At 47.9% G+C, this 21,110-nt stretch overlaps 2 protein-coding genes across 2 annotated transcripts; one reads left to right on the plus strand and one right to left on the minus strand.

Annotated features, from left to right (window-relative positions):
* Nucleotides 1-2,480: 2,480 nt before the first annotated feature.
* LPCAT3 (lysophosphatidylcholine acyltransferase 3) lies at nucleotides 2,481-16,724 on the plus strand. Its single transcript, XM_058843783.1, is given in 14 exon segments — nucleotides 2,481-2,522; nucleotides 2,524-2,677; nucleotides 10,927-11,034; nucleotides 11,145-11,251; nucleotides 11,402-11,495; nucleotides 11,579-11,616; nucleotides 12,689-12,867; nucleotides 13,281-13,389; nucleotides 14,072-14,158; nucleotides 14,445-14,611; nucleotides 15,200-15,347; nucleotides 15,874-16,032; nucleotides 16,138-16,264; nucleotides 16,381-16,724. Coding segments are annotated over 13 exon segments (1,509 nt in total). The 3' UTR covers nucleotides 16,255-16,264; nucleotides 16,381-16,724.
* A 226-nt stretch (nucleotides 16,725-16,950) lies between these two features.
* On the minus strand, nucleotides 16,951-21,007 carry EMG1 (EMG1 N1-specific pseudouridine methyltransferase). The gene is made up of 6 exons (XM_058843832.1): nucleotides 20,825-21,007; nucleotides 20,638-20,739; nucleotides 20,173-20,314; nucleotides 19,747-19,805; nucleotides 18,031-18,180; nucleotides 16,951-17,267 (listed from the first exon to the last, which is right to left on the minus strand). Exons 1-6 carry the CDS (start codon nucleotides 20,957-20,959, stop codon nucleotides 17,154-17,156), a joined length of 702 nt encoding a protein of 233 aa, XP_058699815.1. The 5' UTR covers nucleotides 20,960-21,007; the 3' UTR covers nucleotides 16,951-17,153.
* Nucleotides 21,008-21,110: the final 103 nt, after the last annotated feature.

The following is a 21,110-nucleotide window of genomic DNA, read 5'->3' on the forward strand; positions in this document are numbered from 1 at the left end:
AGTCTTGCAGGAGATCTTGAAGAAGCATCTGAGGCCTCGTGGCTCTGGTGTGTGGGAAAGCTGTATGAGCCACTGGAACACAGTCAGTGGAACTGGATTTGCAGAAGCTTCAGCAGCTGCATTCCCATTGTGCCACATTGAGCTCATGTGAACCTCAAGTTTCACATTATTACCTATGTAATGTTATGAAATCATGGTATATCTAAAGTACAATAAATCAAGATTTTTTGCTACAGCCCCTCCTCTCAAGAATAACACTGCCCTGATTATTAAAACAATAATACTACTCAAAAGTAACGGTACACTCATCATGGTCTGACTCTCAAAACCTACTCTCAGAGCTACTGTGTTCTGACTCTAAGTGACTATCAAGCATTTAATCTAAACAGGTTGAATATAGCAACATTTCAAGCAACTGGAAACAATCTTGCAATGGAAATTGTTAGGCAATCTCAGGAACAGATGCTGCTTCTGAAACTCTTCTCTGACAACAGTAAATTACAGAATTAAATGGATCATTTCTTGCCAAACATTACTTGAGGAGGCACAGACAGTCGTCATGCTCACACAGAACTGATCTACTTAGGAAAGTGGCCTAAACACCATAAACACACAGCTGAATGTGGAAATGTGAGATAGATATGCCTTGAAAAGCCAGTCTTCGGACTTTGCAAAAAAATTGGCAATTTCGTCCACTAGTTAGGATGGACAAATAGAGAAACCTGTTTGTAAAGTCTAACCTGATGGAGTCAGCTACCCAGGAGCCTTACACTGCCTTCAGGGGACTTCTGGAGGAGAAGGCCAGGTTATCCGCTTCTTCACACACTTCCTCACTCCCCAGTGCAAGAGGTGTGAACCAAATGGGAAGAGTCCAGTGGATAGGTGACTACAGCTTTGCTATTGAGAAATCTGGATTTGTTTAGCCCAAAAAAGAAAAGGGCAAGAAGAGGCAAAGTCTGGTCTCCTAAGTAAATGAGGTCTATGTGGCCACGCTGCTAGTCAGTCCCTTTCCCAGTCAGATTTGACAAGAAAGGGGATCTAACAGGGGCTGGTGCTGGTGCTGCTACCTAAAGGGTGGTGTTAAGGAGGATGCACCAGGATAAAGAGGATGATTCAGCACTGGTTCAGAAGCCCAGAAAGGCTGGGAGCTTTCCAACCATGAAAATGTACAGCAATTACCCGGGCAATGCCCTGAGCAAATGGCTCCAGCTTTGAGTGCTGCTTGTGAGCTGCAGTTTGAATCTGAGAACTCCAGAGGTTCCTTTTTAAGTGAACCTTTGTGTGAGCCTGTGTTTGCCCCTTCTGCTGAGTTTGTCCAACCAAGTGACCCAGCAGGAAAATGGCAACACAAGCAAGGGAAGAGGATCACATCTATTGCACTGCTGAGAAGAACTTGAGGCGCACACATGGACAGCTGCATGAAGGGACACACCTAAGAGAAGGCCATCCAGCAGAGGAGTTGTGAGGAGTCTGTGTGGGCCCAGCTGCTGAGTGACTACAGAGTCACAGAATCCCAGAACTGTTAGGGCTGGAAGGAGCCTCCGGTCACCCAGTCCAACCTCCCTGCCCAGACAGGGTCACTTAGAGCAGGTGACACAGGAACTTCTATGCCGGTTTTGAATGTCTCCAGAGAGGGAGACTCCACAACCTCCCTGGGCAACATGTTCAGTGCTCCATCACCCTCAATGTAAAGTTTTTCCTCGAGGAGGTGGAACTTCTTGTGGTCTAGTTTATGGCCACTGCTCCTCGCCCTGTTGCTGGGCAGCACTGACACTGTGCCTGCTGCCGTGGCACACTGAGTGGGGTGCCACAAGCGCAGGGAGAAGCGCAGGTGCTGCCATACTGCCCGTAGGGGAAGCAGATCCCTTTGGGCCACACGAGCCAAGCACCGGGGTTCTGTCCTCTGGGAGGCACTGGGGCAGCGGGACCTGGCAGTGTTGGGGAAGCTCACGCAGTGCCCTGAGCTGAAGCTGAGGCTGAGACTGAGGCCAAGACCAGGGACAGGGCTGTGGCCACGGCCACGGCTGAGGTCAAGGGCAAAGCCACAGCCAGTGTCCGGGACCCAGCAACAGAGCCGGGAAGCAGAGCTAGACCCAGAGCTAGACCCAGAGCTAGACGCAGGTTTACACCTAGACCCAGACCTTGGCTGGGGCCCCAGAGCGCGGCCCAGGCGCCGCCCGCGCTCCCGCCCTCCCCGCGCGCGCCCCGTGTCCGCGAATAACCCCCGGCCCGCCCCGCCGCTCTCCTGTCCCGCCGCAGCCAATCGGGAGCCGCGCCCCGCCCCGCCCTCCCGGCCCCGCCCAGCCGAGCCCCCGGGCCCGCCCCCGGCCGCGGTTCCCCCAATCACTGGCCGGCGGGGCCAGCCCGCGTCTCCGCCCACTCGCGGGTAACCTTTGCCTTAGTGCGCGCAGGGCCCTGCCCCGCTGCCACCGCTGCCCAATCGCAGGCGCGGCGGGGCGGGGCCGGCCGCGCCGCAGCCAATGGGCGCGCAGGGGGCCGCGCGCGGTGCGGGGGCCGCGGTGGCTGGTGCCGCTGCCGGGTTCGGGGCGCGACCGGCCGGCGGGGCGGCCGGCGGGGAAGATGGCGGTGGCGGGGTCCGGCTGGAGCCTGGCGCGGCTGGCCGAGGCCCTGGGCTCGTCGGAGCAGGCGCTGCGCCTCATCCTGTCCATCCTCATGGGTAAGGCAGCGCGGGGGGCGACGGGGCTGGCACCCCGGGCGGGGCTCCGCGCCCGCCGCGGGAACGGGCGACCCCGCCGCCGCCGTGCCGCTCCGAGCGGGGGGCCGGGGCCGGGCATCGCCTCGCCCGCGCGGAGCCTCACCTGTGCCAGCGCCGCCGCGCCAGGCCACGTGTGCGCGCCGAGCCGGCGGGCGAGATCCCGCCGCCACCGGAGCCGCCCGTCCCGCCCGGGCAGCCCGCGAAGTGCCCCGCGGCAGCTGCCCCGGGCCGGCCCTCCGCCCTCCCGGTGCAGAGGGGGAGCACGCTCTCTTTCCCCGCGGGAGGTCGGGGTGCGGTCCTGGCAGGCCGCCTGTGGAAGCGGGGCGAGGAGGAGCGCGAAGTGCCTGCGAAAGACCCCGATTTGGGTCCGTGTCCCGGGCCCAGGAACTTTGTTTGCGGTGGTCCCGTGAGTGCCCGGTGATGCGTGTGCAGCCAGTGCCCCGCGAGCGTGTGTCCGGAGCGGGCTCCGCTCGGGAAGCTCCTCAGCCCCTCAGGTGCTGCCCCGTCCGAGTGCACGGGCGTCACTGCCCGGGGACATCAGCCGTGTCTGCGGCGGCGGCGGTGGCACTGTGGAGGAGTGGCGTGTCATCAGGGGCATTAGGAGCTAGGGTGAGCAAATCCTTCCAGCTCAGTGGCAGGAGAACTGGGGTGATGTCCTGCGCTCCACCTGCAGCGCGAAGCGTGTTGCAAAACACACGGTGCCTGTGCTTATGTAAACATGAGATACTTGAGTTCCATGCGAAATGGTTAAGGCAGGGCTGGAGTTGTGATGTGGGCTGGCGATTGAGGGGGAGGTTGTAGCTCCTAAAACATTAATTCAAGTGTATGTATACATGCTATCTGTGTAAATCTCTGCAGATGCTCAGGGAAACTTTGGGTTGTGAAAGCATTTGGTGGTGTAGTCACCTAGCAGAAAGGAAATACAAGCTTCCCTCTGAACCTGAAATTATATTTGAAGTGATACAGCCACTACCATGTCATCTGTCAAAATAAAATTGCTTTGGCTAACTACAAGTATAATATTTTTAAAGGAAATGCAAGCAAGAAAAACTGTATCTCTTCATAACTGTGGTCTGCACCAGACTTATTTCTGCCTGATTTAGTTTATGATGTGTGAGATCAAACTGAGAAAAACATTCTACCCGTGAAGGGTAGATGCAGGAGACTGAACTGATTATCGTTTTGAGCTCAGCATTGAAGTTTGTTAAACCAAACTTCTATAAAGAAAAGGATGAAGTAATAGGAAACACACAGGACAATGCACAGAAGTCAGCATTAATTAGTCTAGCAGCTCCCCACCACTGAACACGAAAAGTCGCGCTTGCCTTTCTCCTGCGTCTTTCTCTGGTCCTTTAATTGTGATCTGATTGAGTCTACTTGCTTGGCAGAAACCTAAACCAGAAAAAGCAGATAGTTCACTCTGCAGTTAGTCACCTGCATCAACCAAGGGACCAGTCTAACAAGCGCTGATGCAGAAAAGGTCCTAGAAAGCGTGTGTGGAGGCAGACACAGCAGAGAGATGGCTCTGCAGGATGCACCTTGATCATACCCTCCGAGTTGCTTCTTGCTAGCAGTAAGTCGGGACATGACACTGGGAGGGTGTTTCCTGCACCACTACTTTGAAATGAACAGCAGATACTTATTGTCCTAATGATGATAAGAGCTGCCTGCTGCAGTCAGTAGATTAAGGAAGCGTGGGACTCCTGTGTGCTGTTACAAATGTTCCATGCGCAGTGTTGACAGTAAGCCACTGAGATGCCACAGTGTCCCTTCCCAAGGCACACCACTATCTGTTTTGCGTGGTCTCAGTGGATCTTTATAATCTGTATTAGAATTGTGGGGATCAGGGTCCAGAAAACCACTTACATCTCTCCCCTGCATGCCTTAAATGGATAAACCAAACCAGGAGGCTGGAGCTGCACTTTTCCCTTTCTCCCTAGCTCAGTATCTTTTAATTAGATGCAGTGGAAGGCGTAACTTCAGACAAAAGGCTTCAGGGCATGCAAAACAGCCTTGCCTGCAGTTTGGCACTCTTGCAGGTCATATAGATTGAGCCACTCAGGCAAAGGGGGCTGACTCCAGCTCTCCTGCTTAATGGATGGGTAAGCATGGGGTGGTAAAGCATTATACCTATACCATTACTTTAAAAGGAAGGGCCAAACACTCCAGAGCAATATGAGAGGAGAGTGAGAGGAGTTCCTTAGCCCTGCACAAAGAAATGTTCGTTTAATTGCAGTTTAGTTTGCATTCCTTTTAATCTCATTGGTAATGCAGCTAGTGCTGATGACCACTTCATAGGATGGCATGGGGTATAAGTGAAAGGCATTTCTAAAAGGTGGAAGTGGCATTAGGACATTAAGTATGGCTTTTCCTTCACTTCCTCCATTTCAGGTGTTTACATAGATTCAGGAAGAAAACTGTTTTTGTTGGCTGCAGCTAATACTGCTGAGTTATTTCAGAACAAGGCCATGAGGGTGAAGCATGGTTCCAAAGATGGACTAAAATGTTGTTGCTTATTTCTTCCTCTGTCATGCAGTTTCCCATCTACACTGTGCAGTTTTACTGTGACAACAGTTTCTAGGGTTTCACTTTCAGAAGATCACCACAAACCGGTAAAAATAGTCTTCTGAAAAAGAGGAAGAATCACAAAGGACTTTCCAACTTCTTACATTAATTTCTGAAGAAAGCTGAATTCTTGTTGAGAAAATAGTCTGAATTTACTCTCTTGATTCAGAATAAGTGTTTGTTTAGTAATGATCTGAAATAACCAAAAGAGGTCATTTAAAACTGTTGGCATTGTGACATGACTGAAAAAAAAATTAAATACCGGAGAGAACAAGAAGGAGAAAGAAGGAAGAACATTCAAGAACTAAAACTAGAGTAGTCCTAAAGAGCACCACATCATTTAATTGAACAAGTAACGGCACATTGCTGAGCAAATTATGGGGATTTTAGTCACAGCTTTGTATTTAAATCAAGAGACTGGTTTACACATGCTGCAATTTTGAAGCAGAGAATACAGCTAGAATTGAAGTCCCTTACCTGGATTGTAAAAGATGAAAAACTTGCTTCAGACTTCCCCCACGTAAAAATTTGCATAGGCAACATTTGAAGAAATTAATCTGCAATTTGGCAGCAGTACCAAGAGCGGGAATACCTGAAGCACAGTTCTGGACCCTGCCACAATAAAAACTGTGATATGTCAGTACACTAATGTTTATCAATCACATGAGAATGTCTTTGAGAGATGAACTCTAGCTTGCACTCTTCAGTGGGTCCAGGGCCCAGTGTTCCCACTGGAGCTGCTCTGGTGGTGTGAAGAAGATAACAGGGTTTCTGTGCTGCTGCTCCTGTCCTCACATGAGAGGGGACAGATTTCTTTCCTGCTGTCACCACTTGAAGCATAAGCCAGGATACAGGAGGCCTTATGGCACTGTCTATTTCATACTTTATGTTGCTCGTGTTTCTTGCATGGCTGTACAATCCCAAAGAGTTAAAGCTATTTATCTGACCGTGATATTACACAGTGCCTTGCAAGCTACCTGCATAATATGGAGAAGGGCCAACATGCTGTTTACAGCCCTGAGCCAGAAATGACCCTGCTGGTTTGCCCAGAGCTGCCAGGAAAAGCATTGGGAAAGTGTTCCTTCATCCACAGATATAGGGTCCTGCAGAAAGTAACACATTCTTACTCAATGGGTGCCAGAAACCTACTGCTTCACTCACAACTTGTCTTATCTCCTCCTCTTCTATCTCTCAGCAATTTTTTTACATGCTCTGCTTCATGCTCCCTGCATTCTGAAGATTTTTAGGCTCAGTGAGGTCCTTCTTGTGGTCACCCAAAGCTGCTGGCTTATCCCAGTCAAGTTTCCAGCTGGTCAGCCAAGCTACAACTGATGAACAACTGATTCTGGGAAAAGTTTTAAGAGGCAGCACTGTCCTGTCATAAAACCAGCCCTTTCATAGAACACTCATGTGCTGCAAACTCATTGTTTAAACTCCTGACTTCAAATACATCTTAAGTAATAAAAAAACAGAGGGAGCTGAGTAATGCTGCACAGTGCTTGTGTCTACATTAGCAAGAAAAATGGTGCAGTAGGAGAAGACGTATAGAGCAGACTTGTTTTGAGCATTTGCTTTGGATTTTCCTCAGTCAGGTCATACACACTGAGCACACATTTATTGGAGTGTGTTTTCAGTTCAGTTTCGTGTGAAGAGAGCCATGCTCACAGGCTTTGAGACAGCTCTGTTACGCAAACTAAAGCACCATAAGTGGACTTTCAAGGTAAACTCCTGAGCTGAATTAAAATACTCATGTTTATGCACACAGTGTTTAATAAGGTGTGGCACTTTTGCAGTGATAGAAACAGGAGGGAATAACTTTGAAGTCAAAATCTGAGGTAAGGCTGATATTTTAACACTTTTTTTTCCCCCATTGTCCCATTCCTTTTAGTTTTACCATTCTTATAAAAAAAAATGGAGACAATTGCCCTGATAGATGTTAACAAAGGAGGAGTTAAATGGTCTGCAAGAGGGAGAAGAGGAAAAATAGAGGTACTGGCTTGAAGATGAGACAAAGCTAGTGCATATAAAAGGGGAAATAAAGGGAGCAGAGATGAAAAGAATGTTTCTGCTGCTCTTATTTGCAGCTTTATCTCTTGAAAAAGAGAGGCATCTTAATCACCCAGTCCAGAAGATGGCAAACTTGACAGCATTATTTTTAATTGGGATTAGATTAATTTTTCTCCTGCCTAATCCACCTTCTTGATGATTTGACTCCTTTTGCTCAGTTAGATTCTTGTATCTGTGAACAACCCATGCTTTGGGCACTGGCCCATTACTCTCCCAAATGGCTGTGGCCAAGAAGCTGAGCTTGTCTTTTCCTTCCACCTCCATGGTTCTCTTAACCAAAGATCATCCTCTTGTTCCTGTGAAGTGAAAAAATAAAAATAATCCCAATTGCTAATCCCATTCCATAGAAAGTGTATCTAGAGGCAAAACCCAGCTCTGTTTGCAGGCTGTTTTTCAGCTCCATGGTGCATAGGGAAGGATGAATTTGGATCAGAGGTTCCCTGCTGTTTTCTGCAGGAGTCTTCCAGCCGCTTTCCCGCCTCGGTCCACTCTGTTTAGGGAGCTGTGAAAGAGGAGTTTGGCAGAGTGGGAGCTGCTGGGCAGAGCCTCCTGGCAGCAAGGAGCAGGAACTCTTGTCCTGTTGCTCTGAATGGCAGAAGCAAAGCAGTGCAGCATCCTGCTGCTGGCATATCCAAAGGTGACATCCAGCTTGCCAGAAGGCAACCATAACTCCAAAAGCTGCTGTGCTAATTCAGGCTGCTTCAGGGACATGGTAGTGGGGCAGGAGCACTGATGTTAGCAGCAGAAATTGTTATTTAATAGTTTATGAGTGTTCAAAAGGGCACAGGCCAGTTCAGAATGACCATTGCTACCCTGTATCTGCTGCTGTTTGGGGGTCAAAGTTTGTATCTGCAGCATGCCACAGACCCTGTTTTAAAACTGGGAAAATTATCTCATGCAGCAAAGTTGTAGGTAAATTGCAGTCCAGAGTACTAACAAGTGTGTACTAACACTCTGGATATCAGGAGAATTTAGGCTGATGTTGTGACCTTTGAACTGGAACAGCAGCCACTTAGTAGCTTTAAGTTTATAAAGACTTAGATACAGTGTGTATTATTAGTAACTCTCTATTTGCAAGGGTTCATAAGTCTTCCTTCAGAGCAGCATTACCCAAACCATGACATGATCTCCTGCGTAGAGCTAAAAAGGAACACGGCTGACAAGTGAGACAGGTCTCTGAAAGTGTAGGAGCACTAGTTACAGTATTCAGTCATACTTAATTATGTCTATAGAAATTGCTGGAGGGAAAAAATGTGGTAGAAATTGACTGTTTTGCAAAATATTAGTGATTTTTAGGAGAGTGGGAGACCTTTTAAAATGAAGGTTTAAAACCATGCATATTGATGAACAGCAATAAATTGTGCTTTGCCTGTATTTCTGATCTGATTTTTCTCCTTTTGCTCAGAAGGGGGAAACATTTTTCTCCAGTAAATCTCAGCTTTTTAACTTTTGATGTAATCTGATAGTAAAACTTCATATTTTTTACCACTTTCCATTTCTCAAAGCCAATTCTTCCTGTGTTTATTAAAGTTCAGCAGAAAGATTGGCTCATGAACAAAGAATCCCCATTTGTATGTTTCTGAGTAAAAGACCAGTAAAAAATACTTTTTTTTTTTTTTTTTTTTAAATCATGTGAATTGCTCTAATTCTTTGAGTTACTCCTGTATCCCCAGAGAGCCCATGTGATGCACTCTCTGCCAATTCCCTCTTTTCCCCTCGGCTGGTGTTCAGGGCAGCAGTGGGGGGAGAATGGGGCAGAAGCGGGCTGTGTGAAAAGCATGGAAGAGCGGGAAGGGAGAGGGATGGCTTGGGTAAGGCATTTTGTAGGGGAGTTTGGAGCCACTGTTTTGGAAGGGAGAGCAGGCTGGATGTGCAGGAGGGAGGTTGCCAGGCTCTGGGAGCAGAGAGCAGTGGTATGTGGGGCTGGCCAGAAAGCAGCCTGTGGCGTGGGACACAAAAGGAGCAAGGAACAGCAACAAGGAGGCAGGGAGAACCTAAAGAGGGGTGGTGGGAGGCTGAGGAAATAGGGAGCAGCAGCTGGGTTACAGGAGGCAGCAGGTACACATCTGGACACAGTAGAACATGAGCCCAAAAGGGTCTAGAAAAGAGCCCTAAAGTCCCCAACTGCAGGGTTCCCTCCCAAGGGATTTGCGGGGACGGAGAGGGCCTTAAAATGTCTCCAGCCTGTCAGCACTGACAGACTGCCAGATGTGTATTTAAATAACGTGACAGGATTTCTCATTTCCTCCCACAGTAGTGACTAGACTTGGTCTTGCTTATTGGAAGCCTTCCATCCATCATACACTTCTCGTCAGAATGTGCATTTCATCACCTTTTATTACTGCTCCATATAAAACATGACCACCTCCTGCTACAACTCCATTAGTGCAGGTAGCAGAGCTCCATCCACTGCTCCTGATTTCAGCTAGGGTGATAAGTGGTGTGGATGCCAGTACTGTGTGATGTGATGAATTTCCCCTTTTTGTGAGCAGGGTAAGAGAACACACAGGCTTGCAAAGTAGAGCGATAAAGTTACAAAATGCCAGAATTGAAGTGGTTTCTGGTATCCCAGTTTAGTACCTTGTGCACATGCCTTTAGAAACACTAATTGCAATGCTTCCTGTGCCACTGTGTATTGAGACATATTATATTTACTGTCTACTAGTGGCAATGTTTGTGGTATGCTTTGTGAAACTCACCTAGACAACAGAATTTAATTGAATCCTGGTGTTCTGTGTGACGCTTTTCTCTGTACTACCAGAGTGCTTCACAAATGTTTGCTTCTCACTTGAGCCACAGATGAATAATCTGGAGGCATTCCTAACGCAGACTAGGAATTACCTCGCAGAAAATGCAAGGAAAAAAACCCTTCCACTTTTCTTAGCTGCTCTATATGAAATGCTTCTGACTGATTTTTTTTTTTTTTTCAAAAATACCACATGCATAGTACCAGTGGATTTTAGTTACAGCTTTGTGTACTCAGTAGTTCACAAATCAGATGCAAATCCGAAGTTGCAGAGTTAGAAAAGCAAGAGTATCTTACTGGAGGTCACCTGAGGAGCTCTGAAATTAAAGCTGAAGGAACTCATTGGGGTGGGAGTGGGACTGAGGTTTTTTGGACATTGTAATGGTATTCACCATAAGGTTTTTCCCTTCCCCCCCTTTTTTTTTTTTGTTTTGATCTGGCTTCTTGCCATGTTCATTGTATTTGTCACAGAATTTGGAAATGAATCAGAGGCTGAAGTGTGATTCATGTATTTCAGCATTATCCATCTCGTAAATTGAATGAGGCCAGAAACCGTAATCCTGTTATTTTTTGCGCTTCAATGTCAGTTTTGCTATAATTATGTTCCTGTTAAAGTACTTTCTTCTGTACAGAGTAATTCATCTGGAGTCTGTCTCCCAAGATGCAAATGCAGCATCAGGAATTAACACCATGCCCTGTGTTGATAATGTATCATGCAAAGTACATATTCCTAATGATATGTTCAAGAAGGCTATAGTTTGGTTCATGACAAATACTTGTCTAAACTTATTTACAGCTCTTCTTTTTTTTTTTTTTTTTTCCTCCCTCTCAGGATATCCTTTTGCCTTGTTCCAGCGCTATTTCCTCTTCCAGAAGGATGCCTACCTCATTCATCTCTACAATGTGTTCACGGGACTCTCAATTGCTTACTTCAATTTTGGTAAGATATGTTTGGGAAGAGAGAGCTGCCTGGCCCAGGGCATGCTGCGATTTGGGAGGACCTATAAATGTAATTTCTTTTTCTTATCTCTTTCTTTTTCCTGCCCACAGGGATGCAGTTTCTTCATTCCCTGATATGTGTCCTAGTCCAGTTCCTCATACTGAGACTAATGGGTCGCACAGTCACTGCCATCATCACCACATTCCTCTTTCAGATGGTAAACCCTCTTTCTTATTCCCTGGGTTTGTAGAAGGGAAGCCTCTGTTCAGTTTTGCACTCCAGTAGCAACTGTGGGTGGAAAAGTGGAGGCAGATCAAAACCAACTGGAGGAATTAGTTTGAATAACCCAAACAATGGTTTCTTTCAGACATACCTTATGGCTGGATATTACTTCACAGCCACAGAGCATTATGACATCAAGTGGACAATGCCACATTGTGTCTTGACACTGAAGTTGATTGGTGAGTGACATCTCTCTTCTCTACCTTGCACTCTGCAAGCTGTGTCCATCCCAGGGCTTCAAGTCACTGTTTCTCACCTCTAGGTCTGGCCATCGATTACTATGATGGAGGAAAAGATCCGGTGAGTCAGAAACCATTTCTCTGTCATTCCATGCCATCCCAGTGAGCTAGAGATCAGGAAATCAAGTTCAAAGGATGTGAATTAGCAAGCTGCATTGTTAGGTAAAAGCCACAGCTGAGAGGGGAGCCTCTGTGAGTGTTTGAAGGCACTGAATTCTAGAGTGCAACAGAATAATTTGGAACAGAGACAGTAGTGATTAGAGATGGCCAGAAGTTGTTTCAGTTATGTCAGAATAGTACTCTGACCCTTCCAAATTCCCCACCATCTCCTTCCCCCAAATCTTTTGCTTTAGATTCCCAATCCCTGATGCTCTGTGTCTTGTGGGTAGTGTACCTTTAACTTGCAGAATGTATCACAATTGTATCTCAGACTGGATCTCAGTATTGGATCTCAGTTCCCATCTTCCTTTCCTTTGATTAGTCTTACCGTGTCCCTGTCAATGGCTGCCTTTTACCATTGGTTAGGACCCTGTTTTTAGCTCAGATGAAACAGAAAAGTTGCACAGCCCATGGGAGAGGGCACTACACGTGCTACAGTCCCTCAATCCTGCTTCAAGTACCTGCATTCCCCATCTCCTGTTTGAGGCCTGACCAAGTACGTAGCATCCATGGAGTCACTGCTGACTGCAGGAAAATGAGGTCAAACTGAAACTTCCTGAGCTGAAGCTTCAAGTAAAGACAATTTTCTCATCAAGAAGTAGGAATTGTAGCACAATAAGGTCTTGGGAGAGTACATGAAATTGCAGTCAGGGACTGGAATGGGTCTGATACAGTGCTCCTACTGTGCCTACTCTGCTGTCAGGAATGCATGTCAGTAGATCCCTTCCATGTTTGGAGCTTATTTGGGAATAGAGATCTGTGCAACTGGTCTCAACCACCGGATCTTGTTGCTGTTTGGATGGGGTGGGGATAGAGAGGGCTGGGGAGAGGAATGGACATGAAATACAAAGTGTAAAGTTCCTCGTCCATGGGGAGCAAGAACTGAAGCCAGTAAGGAGGCAGGGTAAGGACATAACATCCAGAGCTAGTATGAAACCCCTGGGATGATGTTAATGCCACTCCCTTTGGTGCAGGAGTTCCTGACCCCTGAGCAGAGGCGATTTGCTGTTCGGGGGGTTCCTACCTTGCTGGAGGTCTCAGGATTCTCCTATTTCTATGGTGCCTTCATGGTTGGGCCTCAGTTCTCCATGACAGACTATCAGAAACTGGCAAGGGGTGAGATGACTGACGTTCCAGGCCAGAGACCCAATAGGTAATACAAAGCTGCTTGGCTTCTCCCCTTCCTACGATCCTAGAATGCTGAATCCTCCACATTCCCTGCAGCAGACTGCCTTCTTACCTGGACACAGAAGTATTGTGACCAGAAGTGATTTGTGAGACAAGGCAGTCTTTCAAAAATTGCTCATAACTCTGCTTAATGTCCCAGCATTGTTCCAGGGCATGAACACTGACAACCATTTGACATATTTAGTACAGACTCGGTTCCAGCCTGGTGATGTTTGCATCCCAGCCTTCCGAATGGAGGCAGCTGCTGCAGTGGAATGTAGTGACTCCCCATCACTGTCACCCTTACCTCTTCCTCCTCTCCACCTCTGTTTTTAAAACTATGAATGTGATGGTCTCTTCCCAAGGCATTTCATTGACCTTCATATTTTTCTTTCTCAGTTTCGTGCCTGCTCTCAAGCGCCTGAGCCTGGGTCTCTTGTTTCTAGTAACCTACACCTTGTCAAGCCTGTACATCTCTGATGAATACCTCACCTCAGATGACTATATGGTATGTATTCACTTGGCCTTGCGGGGTTTGGAAGAATTCCACATCTCTGGTGGGCACTGGATCTACAAGAGGGGAATTAGGTTTTTTATTTCTTTTTTTTTTATTTTTGCCTCAATTTAAAAATAAGTCAGCAACTAGTGATAAGATTTTCCACAGCTGATTTGGCTTTACAGCCTGTCCTGTGGATTCCATCTGATGCAGAACAGGAATGTGTTAAGCAGAACTGAAACAAATGAAAACTTTTACAAATAGATAATTGATCTTTAATGCTACTGTTGGTTTTGGAAACCTAACATACATATTTTATGACCTTTTAATGACTTTCCATTTAACCATTATGTGCAAAGAATTTCACTAGAGTAACTTGTAAGGCTTACCATAATCTCTGAGGTGCTTGGAAAACTCTTAACAAATAATTCCTACAGGCAGATTATCAGCAAGCATTTTGATTATGCTAATCCCAGAGTCTTCCCAAACTCTATCTATTTCAGTACAGCCAAATATTACCAAAGGAAGGAGAACAATGTGTAAGTTTGCGTAAACCTGGCAGCCCACTCCATATGTCTTAACACATCCATCAGATTAAAACAAAAGACAGTGATGAGATCCCATTTACCTTGTATCATTATGGCCACTCAACTCCAGGTTTTATTTTTACTCTGTTTCACTCTTATCTCTGCAGGAGAAGCCTTTCTGGTTCCGTTGTGGTTACATATTGATCTGGGGCAAAATGATACTCTACAAATACGTAACTTGCTGGCTTGTTACGGTGAGTCTAGATGTCCTACCAGAAGAAAAAGACAAATGAATAAAGGTCCAAGCCTCTTGGACTTAGCACTAAATGGAAGAAATCCAAATATCTGGAGATCAGTGCAGGTCAGTTTAGCTTGCTTTAAGTTAGCAAAGGCTAGCTAACTAAAAGGCAGTTTTTAACCCATTTGTTTTGTCTCTAGTGATGCTCGCAACACAGTGAGAGTCAGCGCTTCCTGAGCTCTGCTTCTCCAGCAAAGAAAGGCAGTATTTTCATCTCTTCTTTCTTGTGCATTTTTTGATAGGAAGGTGTCTGCATCCTTGTTGGTCTGGGGTACAATGGGAAAGACCAGAATGGAAAGCCTTTGTGGAATGCCTGTGCCAACATGAAGGTCTGGCTGTATGAGACAACACCTTTGTTCACAGGGACCATTGCTTCTTTCAACATCAACACCAATGCTTGGGTGGCCCGGTGAGCAGGACAAAAATCTTCCTTCTGTAATGTGTCAGTTCTGTTTTGTCAGCAGATCCAAGACCTTAGACTAAGTGGGAGCATTAGAAAAAGAATCTGCCAGTTTTCAGTTTGTGCACCTCTTTCCATGTTTTGCTGCTGTGCCCTTAGAAACAGGTTATTGGGTTACTGGGTTAGAGAGATCTGTTAATCCACCTGGCAGGGCAGTTCATTAATAAAGGCAAGCAGCTGATGGCAGCAAAGACTAGAATGGGACTACGGTGAGCCCTTGGGGCTGCCTGCCTGCTCAGCCAGCCGCAGAGCTGCTCTGACAGCTGCTGCCTGCATCATGGCTCTTGGTGCTCCCCATGCCAAACTCAGATGGGTTTTGGTTCAGCACTTGCTGGGACACACAGCTAAATTGTATGTAATGACCTCCTTCTCCCCCTTAAAGCTGGGGTTTCTTTAAGACTTTTGGTGTAGGTTTTGCCCTGGTCATGCTGTCCTGCCGCCACTGGGCATGCAGAGGCATAGGGTTCCCTGGGCACTGACACAGCCAGGGGAGGGCAGATAATAACCTGGAAACACTTTGTTTCTTTTCTGCTCTAGCTACATCTTCAAGCGCTTGAAGTTCCTGGGCAACAAACTGCTGTCGCAGGCACTGGCCCTGTTCTTCCTGGCCATTTGGCACGGGCTGCACTCCGGCTACCTGGTGTGCTTTCAGATGGAATTACTTATAGTCATCGTGGAAAGACAGGTGCGCTTTGTCTGCCTTACCAGAACAGGGGTGCCTGTGTTAGCCTCTCTCCCTCTGTCTGCAAAGTGCCACGCTGAAGGCTTTACTTGCATTAAATATGAAAAACAGCCCCTCACTTTGGAATTGGTTTTCAAGCATGGCAGAGTTTTGTTCTCAAGAGTTCAGTAGGTTGCTGCCTTCTGTGTGGGCAAACCATAAATATACTGCAGAAGCTGACAGAGAGAAAAGTGGAAAACTTGGCACATGAGCAGAGGGTGGCTGAGGTGCTTGGCAGCTGGAAAGATTGGAGGACAAACACATGAGCTGAATGCCTCTGTTAATCTCCTAGTACTGAGAGAACAGTATTCCTTATTAAAATGCATTTTCTTAATTAAAACTTTGGTCAGGACAGGGTATTGAGCTACTTTTTTAGACTAGCTCACTAAAACACGTTTTACAAAGCTGGAGAACTTTGGCCCCAGAGCCTGCATATATAGCCACAGGACATTCAACTGTTGAGAATTCTGGGTTTTTTTCTTTAAATTAGGTCATGAACCTTGTTCGAGACAGTCCTCTCCTGAGCACATTGGCCTCCATCACTGCCTTGCGGCCCATCTTCTACGTGCTGCAGCAGACTAACCACTGGATGTTTATGGGTTACTCACTGGTGCCATTTTGCCTTTTCACCTGGGACAAATGGATGAAGGTATTTAGTAGCCACAGACAACCCGACATGGTCAACCCTGTTCCCTCATTCCCCTCGCCTGTGTTGGCTTAAAGCTGATCCCCAACCATGCCTTTCTCTTTACAGGTGTACAGGTCTATTTATTTCTTTGGCCACGTGTTATTCTTCACCTTACTGCTGGTGTTGCCTTACATTCGGAGATTAATTGTGCCACGAAAAGAAAAGCTAAAAAGAGCAGAGTAACAGCCAAAAGGTAAGGCTGTATGAGGTAGAGACCAGGAGGTAAAGTGGGGAAGCAATGCTGCAGCCCAAGGTGAAAGGCAAATATCAAATCAACCGAAGCAAATATAGGGCTCCTCTGTTTTTCAGATTGTACCACCTGTGCATTCGTAGGAGTTGATTTTACACTCCGGAAGCAAAGCATCACCTGCCAAGTTTGCTGTGTTGAAGTATGACTATTTTTCAACGCAAGGAGGGGGAAGGAGAAAGCACAGGGTCAGAGACCCCAAAAGAGGGGATCTGAGCGAGCCTCCTTGAGACCCTCCACCTTCTGTCTGTTGCCTTATCTCTGCCGCCCCTCGGCCGGCACTCGTCTCTCCGCTGATACCAGATGATTGTACCACACTCACGGCAGGTGCTGCGTTGGATTGGAGCCACCTTCTGACTTTTCTACGTTTGTCATCTAAGATAAAAATTGCTCCTAGTCTTTTTAACATCGGCTTCAGCTCCTTTCCTCTTGGGTGCCTTGGTGTGGGAGTGTGAACTGGCAGATGCCACCAAGTAAGGCGATTCTACAGGACCAAGTGACACCAGGGTGAGCAGGGCACAGCTAAGAATTCCAGTTCTGTGACAAATTTGGGCCAAGTCCCTGCTATAAAGGGATCCAACCTGCCCACATATGAAAAGTGAGAAAGTAAAATTCACAAGCACTTTTTAATTAAAAAAGGTACCTTTAATAGGAAGAAAAAGGGTCAGTGGGGCAGTCCGTTTAAAGTCTCACTGCTTCAGAAGCCAAAAGGACAAAGTTGAAGTGTTTTCCAGGAGCCCAAAGTTGTACCAGGTCCACACCCAAGTTAAAGAGCCTTTCCAGAATGTGAAGTCACTGTATACAAGTCCATCATGACACCAGTAGCATCAGGAGCTCAGACTACTCCCCACACTTCCTCAAAGGCAGTAGTAATTTTAGCACATGTCAGGGCAGCAGAAAGGGGATAGTTGCTGATGGAGACCATCTTTTCTGTATAGTCAACATTGACCTGGAAGAAGAGGGGGAAATGGAAAAAAAAAAAAAAAAGTTGCAAAAAGTTTTCATTGAGCCCCATCTCTGTTAGTACCAAAAAGACAAGGAGCCACTGGAGAGGCTCCAGCAGAGGCTAGAAAGATTATTAGGACAAGGAACCATCTCTTATGAGGAGAGACTGCAGGGCCTGTTTTGTCTAGGGAAGAGAAGGCTGAGAGGGGATCTCATTAATGCACGTAAGTATCTCAAGGATGGGTGACAAGAGGATGGTGTCAGGCTCTTTCCTCTGGTGCCCAGCCACAGGGCAAGGAGCAGTGGCCATAAACTAAAACACAAGAAGTTCCTGAGGTGGAAGAACTTCTTTATGATGAGGATGGCAGAGCACTGGAACAGGCTGTCCAGAGAGGCTGTGGAGTCTCCCTCTCTGGAGACATTCAGAATCCTAGATTCCTAGATATGTTCCTGTGTCACCTGCTCCCCTGCCTTGGCAGGGAGTTGGACTGGATGATCTCCAGAGATCCCTTTCAACCCTAACAACTGCAGAGGCACAATATTTCCTCAGCAGGGAACTACTAGCCTTTGTTAATGCCCTGCCTTGGGAGGGAGAACAGTCCCAAGTGTTGCAGTTTTGGGCCTTTTATTTGACAAGCATACAGAGAAAAATGGGGGGCTGGGTGGAGGAGAAACCAAGCCAGAAAAAAAAGGGCAGATCAAACCTCCATACTCGGAACAAGACTGAAACCTTTTTACAACCCCAGAGAAGGGATACACACACTTACCGACCCGTGGGCAAAAGCTCCCACCACAATGACAACTGGCTCTGCTGCGGGAACCAGCTCACGCAGATCCGACACCTGCGACACTGCGAAAGAGGTACCAATCTTCATACAGCCCACGGGCAGGTGGTCACTGACTGGATTTTTAATCACCTACAGAAAGCAGAAAGTTAACAGGGGTGTAGAGGTAACAGACCCTGACACACAACTAGATCCATTGTTTGCTAAAAGCAGCAAACAAACAAAAAATTCATCAGCTGTTTGCAGGCTGCATCAGGAGCTCATGACTGCTGCATCTGGAGCAGTCCATCCTCACTGGATTTACAAAATACAGCGGTGGTGTCATTCCACAACCAACATTACATACAAAATTCAACATCAAAAACTGTCCTTGCCCACAAATCAAATCCCCTTGAGGTACACACCCTGTTTCCCTGTCCCCCGATTACCCACCAAGCACACCCAGGTCCCTGAGCAAAAACAATGCCAGGTGGGTTGAGGCTCAGTGATGGCAGATATGCCCAGGATACAGGTGATGTAGAGGTGGATGAGTCTTGGCTGTGGGGAGCAGTAGAACGAGTAGCAGAGCTCCTTATGACCAGCAGTGCAATTCCTGAACATTCCAAAATCGAAAAAGTCCACAAGATCTCCAAGTGACAGTAGGCAATATGGAATAGCCAGGAGAAGCTGAGGCACAACACTGCTGCCAGGAAGAACATCCCAAACACCACCTTCTCCTGCAGAGAAGCCATGAGCTATACAATGGGCAGCATGGTCAGGATCCCCAAGCAGAGGGGTGGAACAAACCCCAGCACATGTGCCCAGATGTTGCCAGTCTCTCTGTTTTTCTGGAAGATGCTCTTGAAACAGGTGCAGAAGGAGAGCAAGGAGGACCTGTAGTCCCCTTTAGGCAACTTTGTCTCATCTTGGCTGGCAAGCAGGCTGCTGCTGGGATTTAAAACCACTCTCCTTCTTTGGGGAATCTGGGTTTTCCAGAAGAAAGTTACAAAACACATTTAAGTCATAATTGGTTCTTTGCTTCTGGGAGTCTTGCAGCTGCCTGAGGAGCGGCACAGTGAGGCCCTGCTCTGGCCCAGAAGCTCCTTGTTCTGGCATGTTCCTTGAGCCAGTTTCATGACAACCCTGTGTGGAAAAGGCTGTTCCTTGTCCCTCCCTGCCTACTGACCCATTTCCTGGGGCAGATGCACTGACTAGGGCCAAATGTTCTCTACCAAGATGACATCATCATCACCTTCCTCAGGATGCTGCTTTTCTGGCATTTCCAGCAACAAGGGTAGCTCTTCATCGAAGGAATCCAATATCCTGATAAACCCTTTGTCCCTGTGGTTTATCCACTCTTCCCCTCTGTAACTGCAGAAGTCGTTCCAGTTAATTATATCTTCATTTCCACCTCTCTCTGCCATTTTAAAAGCTGTACCCAGAAAGTGTCAATGCCCAGGCATGGCAGTCAGGCTGACATGAGGAAGCAGATCCCTCAGCTCCAGAGACAGGTGTGTTGGGGGTTTCCTTCCTGCAGCAACAGCTCCTAGGCAGGTAGCATGTGGGAGAGCCCCCCTGAAACCAGGGCACCCCCCACAATGATGTGACAGAATAGAACAGCAACCACAGCCACAACCAGGACCCCCAACCAAAAAAACACCTCCTACACTGCTGTTAGAACATTGTAACAGTAGCTGTGAAGAGTTACAGAATATTTACCTTCAGCAGTTTCTGAGGCCCATCAGCTGCTCTAACACTGAGCTTATGCAGCAGCTGAACTGGCAAAGGGAAAACAAACAAACAAACAAATTACTTAAGATGTGTGGTAATTTGCTGGAGGAATCCCTTGCTTTGCCTGAGCTGAGGTACACAAGAAGTCCACCTTCAGAGATCCCATCACAGTCTGAAAAAAGCTATTTTGCTGACAGCACAACCTCCTCCAGGCACTCCCCACTGTGCTAAGGAACACACAGCTGCCTGGGTATGCATCTTGGAACATCCCAAAAAGATGCTTTCACTTCTCTGCTCTTTTTTCACTTTCACATTATAAACTCAGTGCCAGATTTTTACTTTTCCCAGAGTTCCTCCCATCCTGTCCACCTTCCTGTACTATTCTATAGCTGGTGTAGAGTTGGAGTCACTTACCCATAAGACCACAGAATCGATCAAAGGTTCTTGGTATTCTGGTTTGGGGATTGACTTCAATGAGAACGTTCTTCTTGGTATGGATATAAACCTGCAGGAGCCCAGCCCGATTCAGGGGGCTGTCCATGAGCATCAGGAGACTCTGAAAGCAAAAAGCACACGGTAATGAAAATAGAAAGGCACGAGAGACTTCTAGGGAAAAAATAGGATTAGCCCCCACAGCTGCACAAAGGACCGATGCTGAGGCCGAAAGCTAACCTGATTACAGAATGTAATGGTGTGATGCTAAGAAATTAAATCCAGACCCAAATAGCGACTCTATCTAAAACGCACCAGCATAGCAGGGGAGGCCCAACTCGTTCCCAGCCTTCAGGGGCACTAAGCGGACCCCCAGACCCGAGGAACGACCGCCCCGAGCCGCACTGCCGGGCCACTCCGAGCAGCCCAGGCCGCCACAGCGGGTACCTGGTGGGTGATGTCAGGCCGCACCTCCCCGGGGTCCCGGCCGTTCCGCAGCAGCAGCGCCTTGTGCTTATCGCAGTTGAGCAGCTCGAATGTCTTCCCCACCTACGGCCAAAGCACGGACAGGTGAGCGGGGAGGGACAGCATCCGCGGCAGGGCCGGACCCACCCTGACCTCCCGCCGCCCGCACCTTCACGGTCTCCAGACTCGCCCCCTCCAGCACGACCAGGAGCCGCCGCTGCCCGCGGGAGCGCTTGGCCGCCAGCGAGCGCCCTTCATCCTCCTCCTCCTGCGCGTCCCCACGTGGCCGCCTGGGCGCCGCCATTTTGTCACGCGGCCCCTCCGGCCCCGCCCCGGCCCCGCCCTTCCCGCCGCGGCCACCCAAGATGGCGCCGGGGCGCGCCCCCTATCTGGCTCCGGCCGGACCCGCTTCCGGAGCGCCGCGGCCGCCGCGCCGGAAGGCGAGCGCTGGGGGC

Source organism: Poecile atricapillus, chromosome 1 (genome assembly GCF_030490865.1).
Source record: "Poecile atricapillus isolate bPoeAtr1 chromosome 1, bPoeAtr1.hap1, whole genome shotgun sequence".
Taxonomy (NCBI): Eukaryota; Metazoa; Chordata; class Aves; order Passeriformes; family Paridae; genus Poecile; species Poecile atricapillus.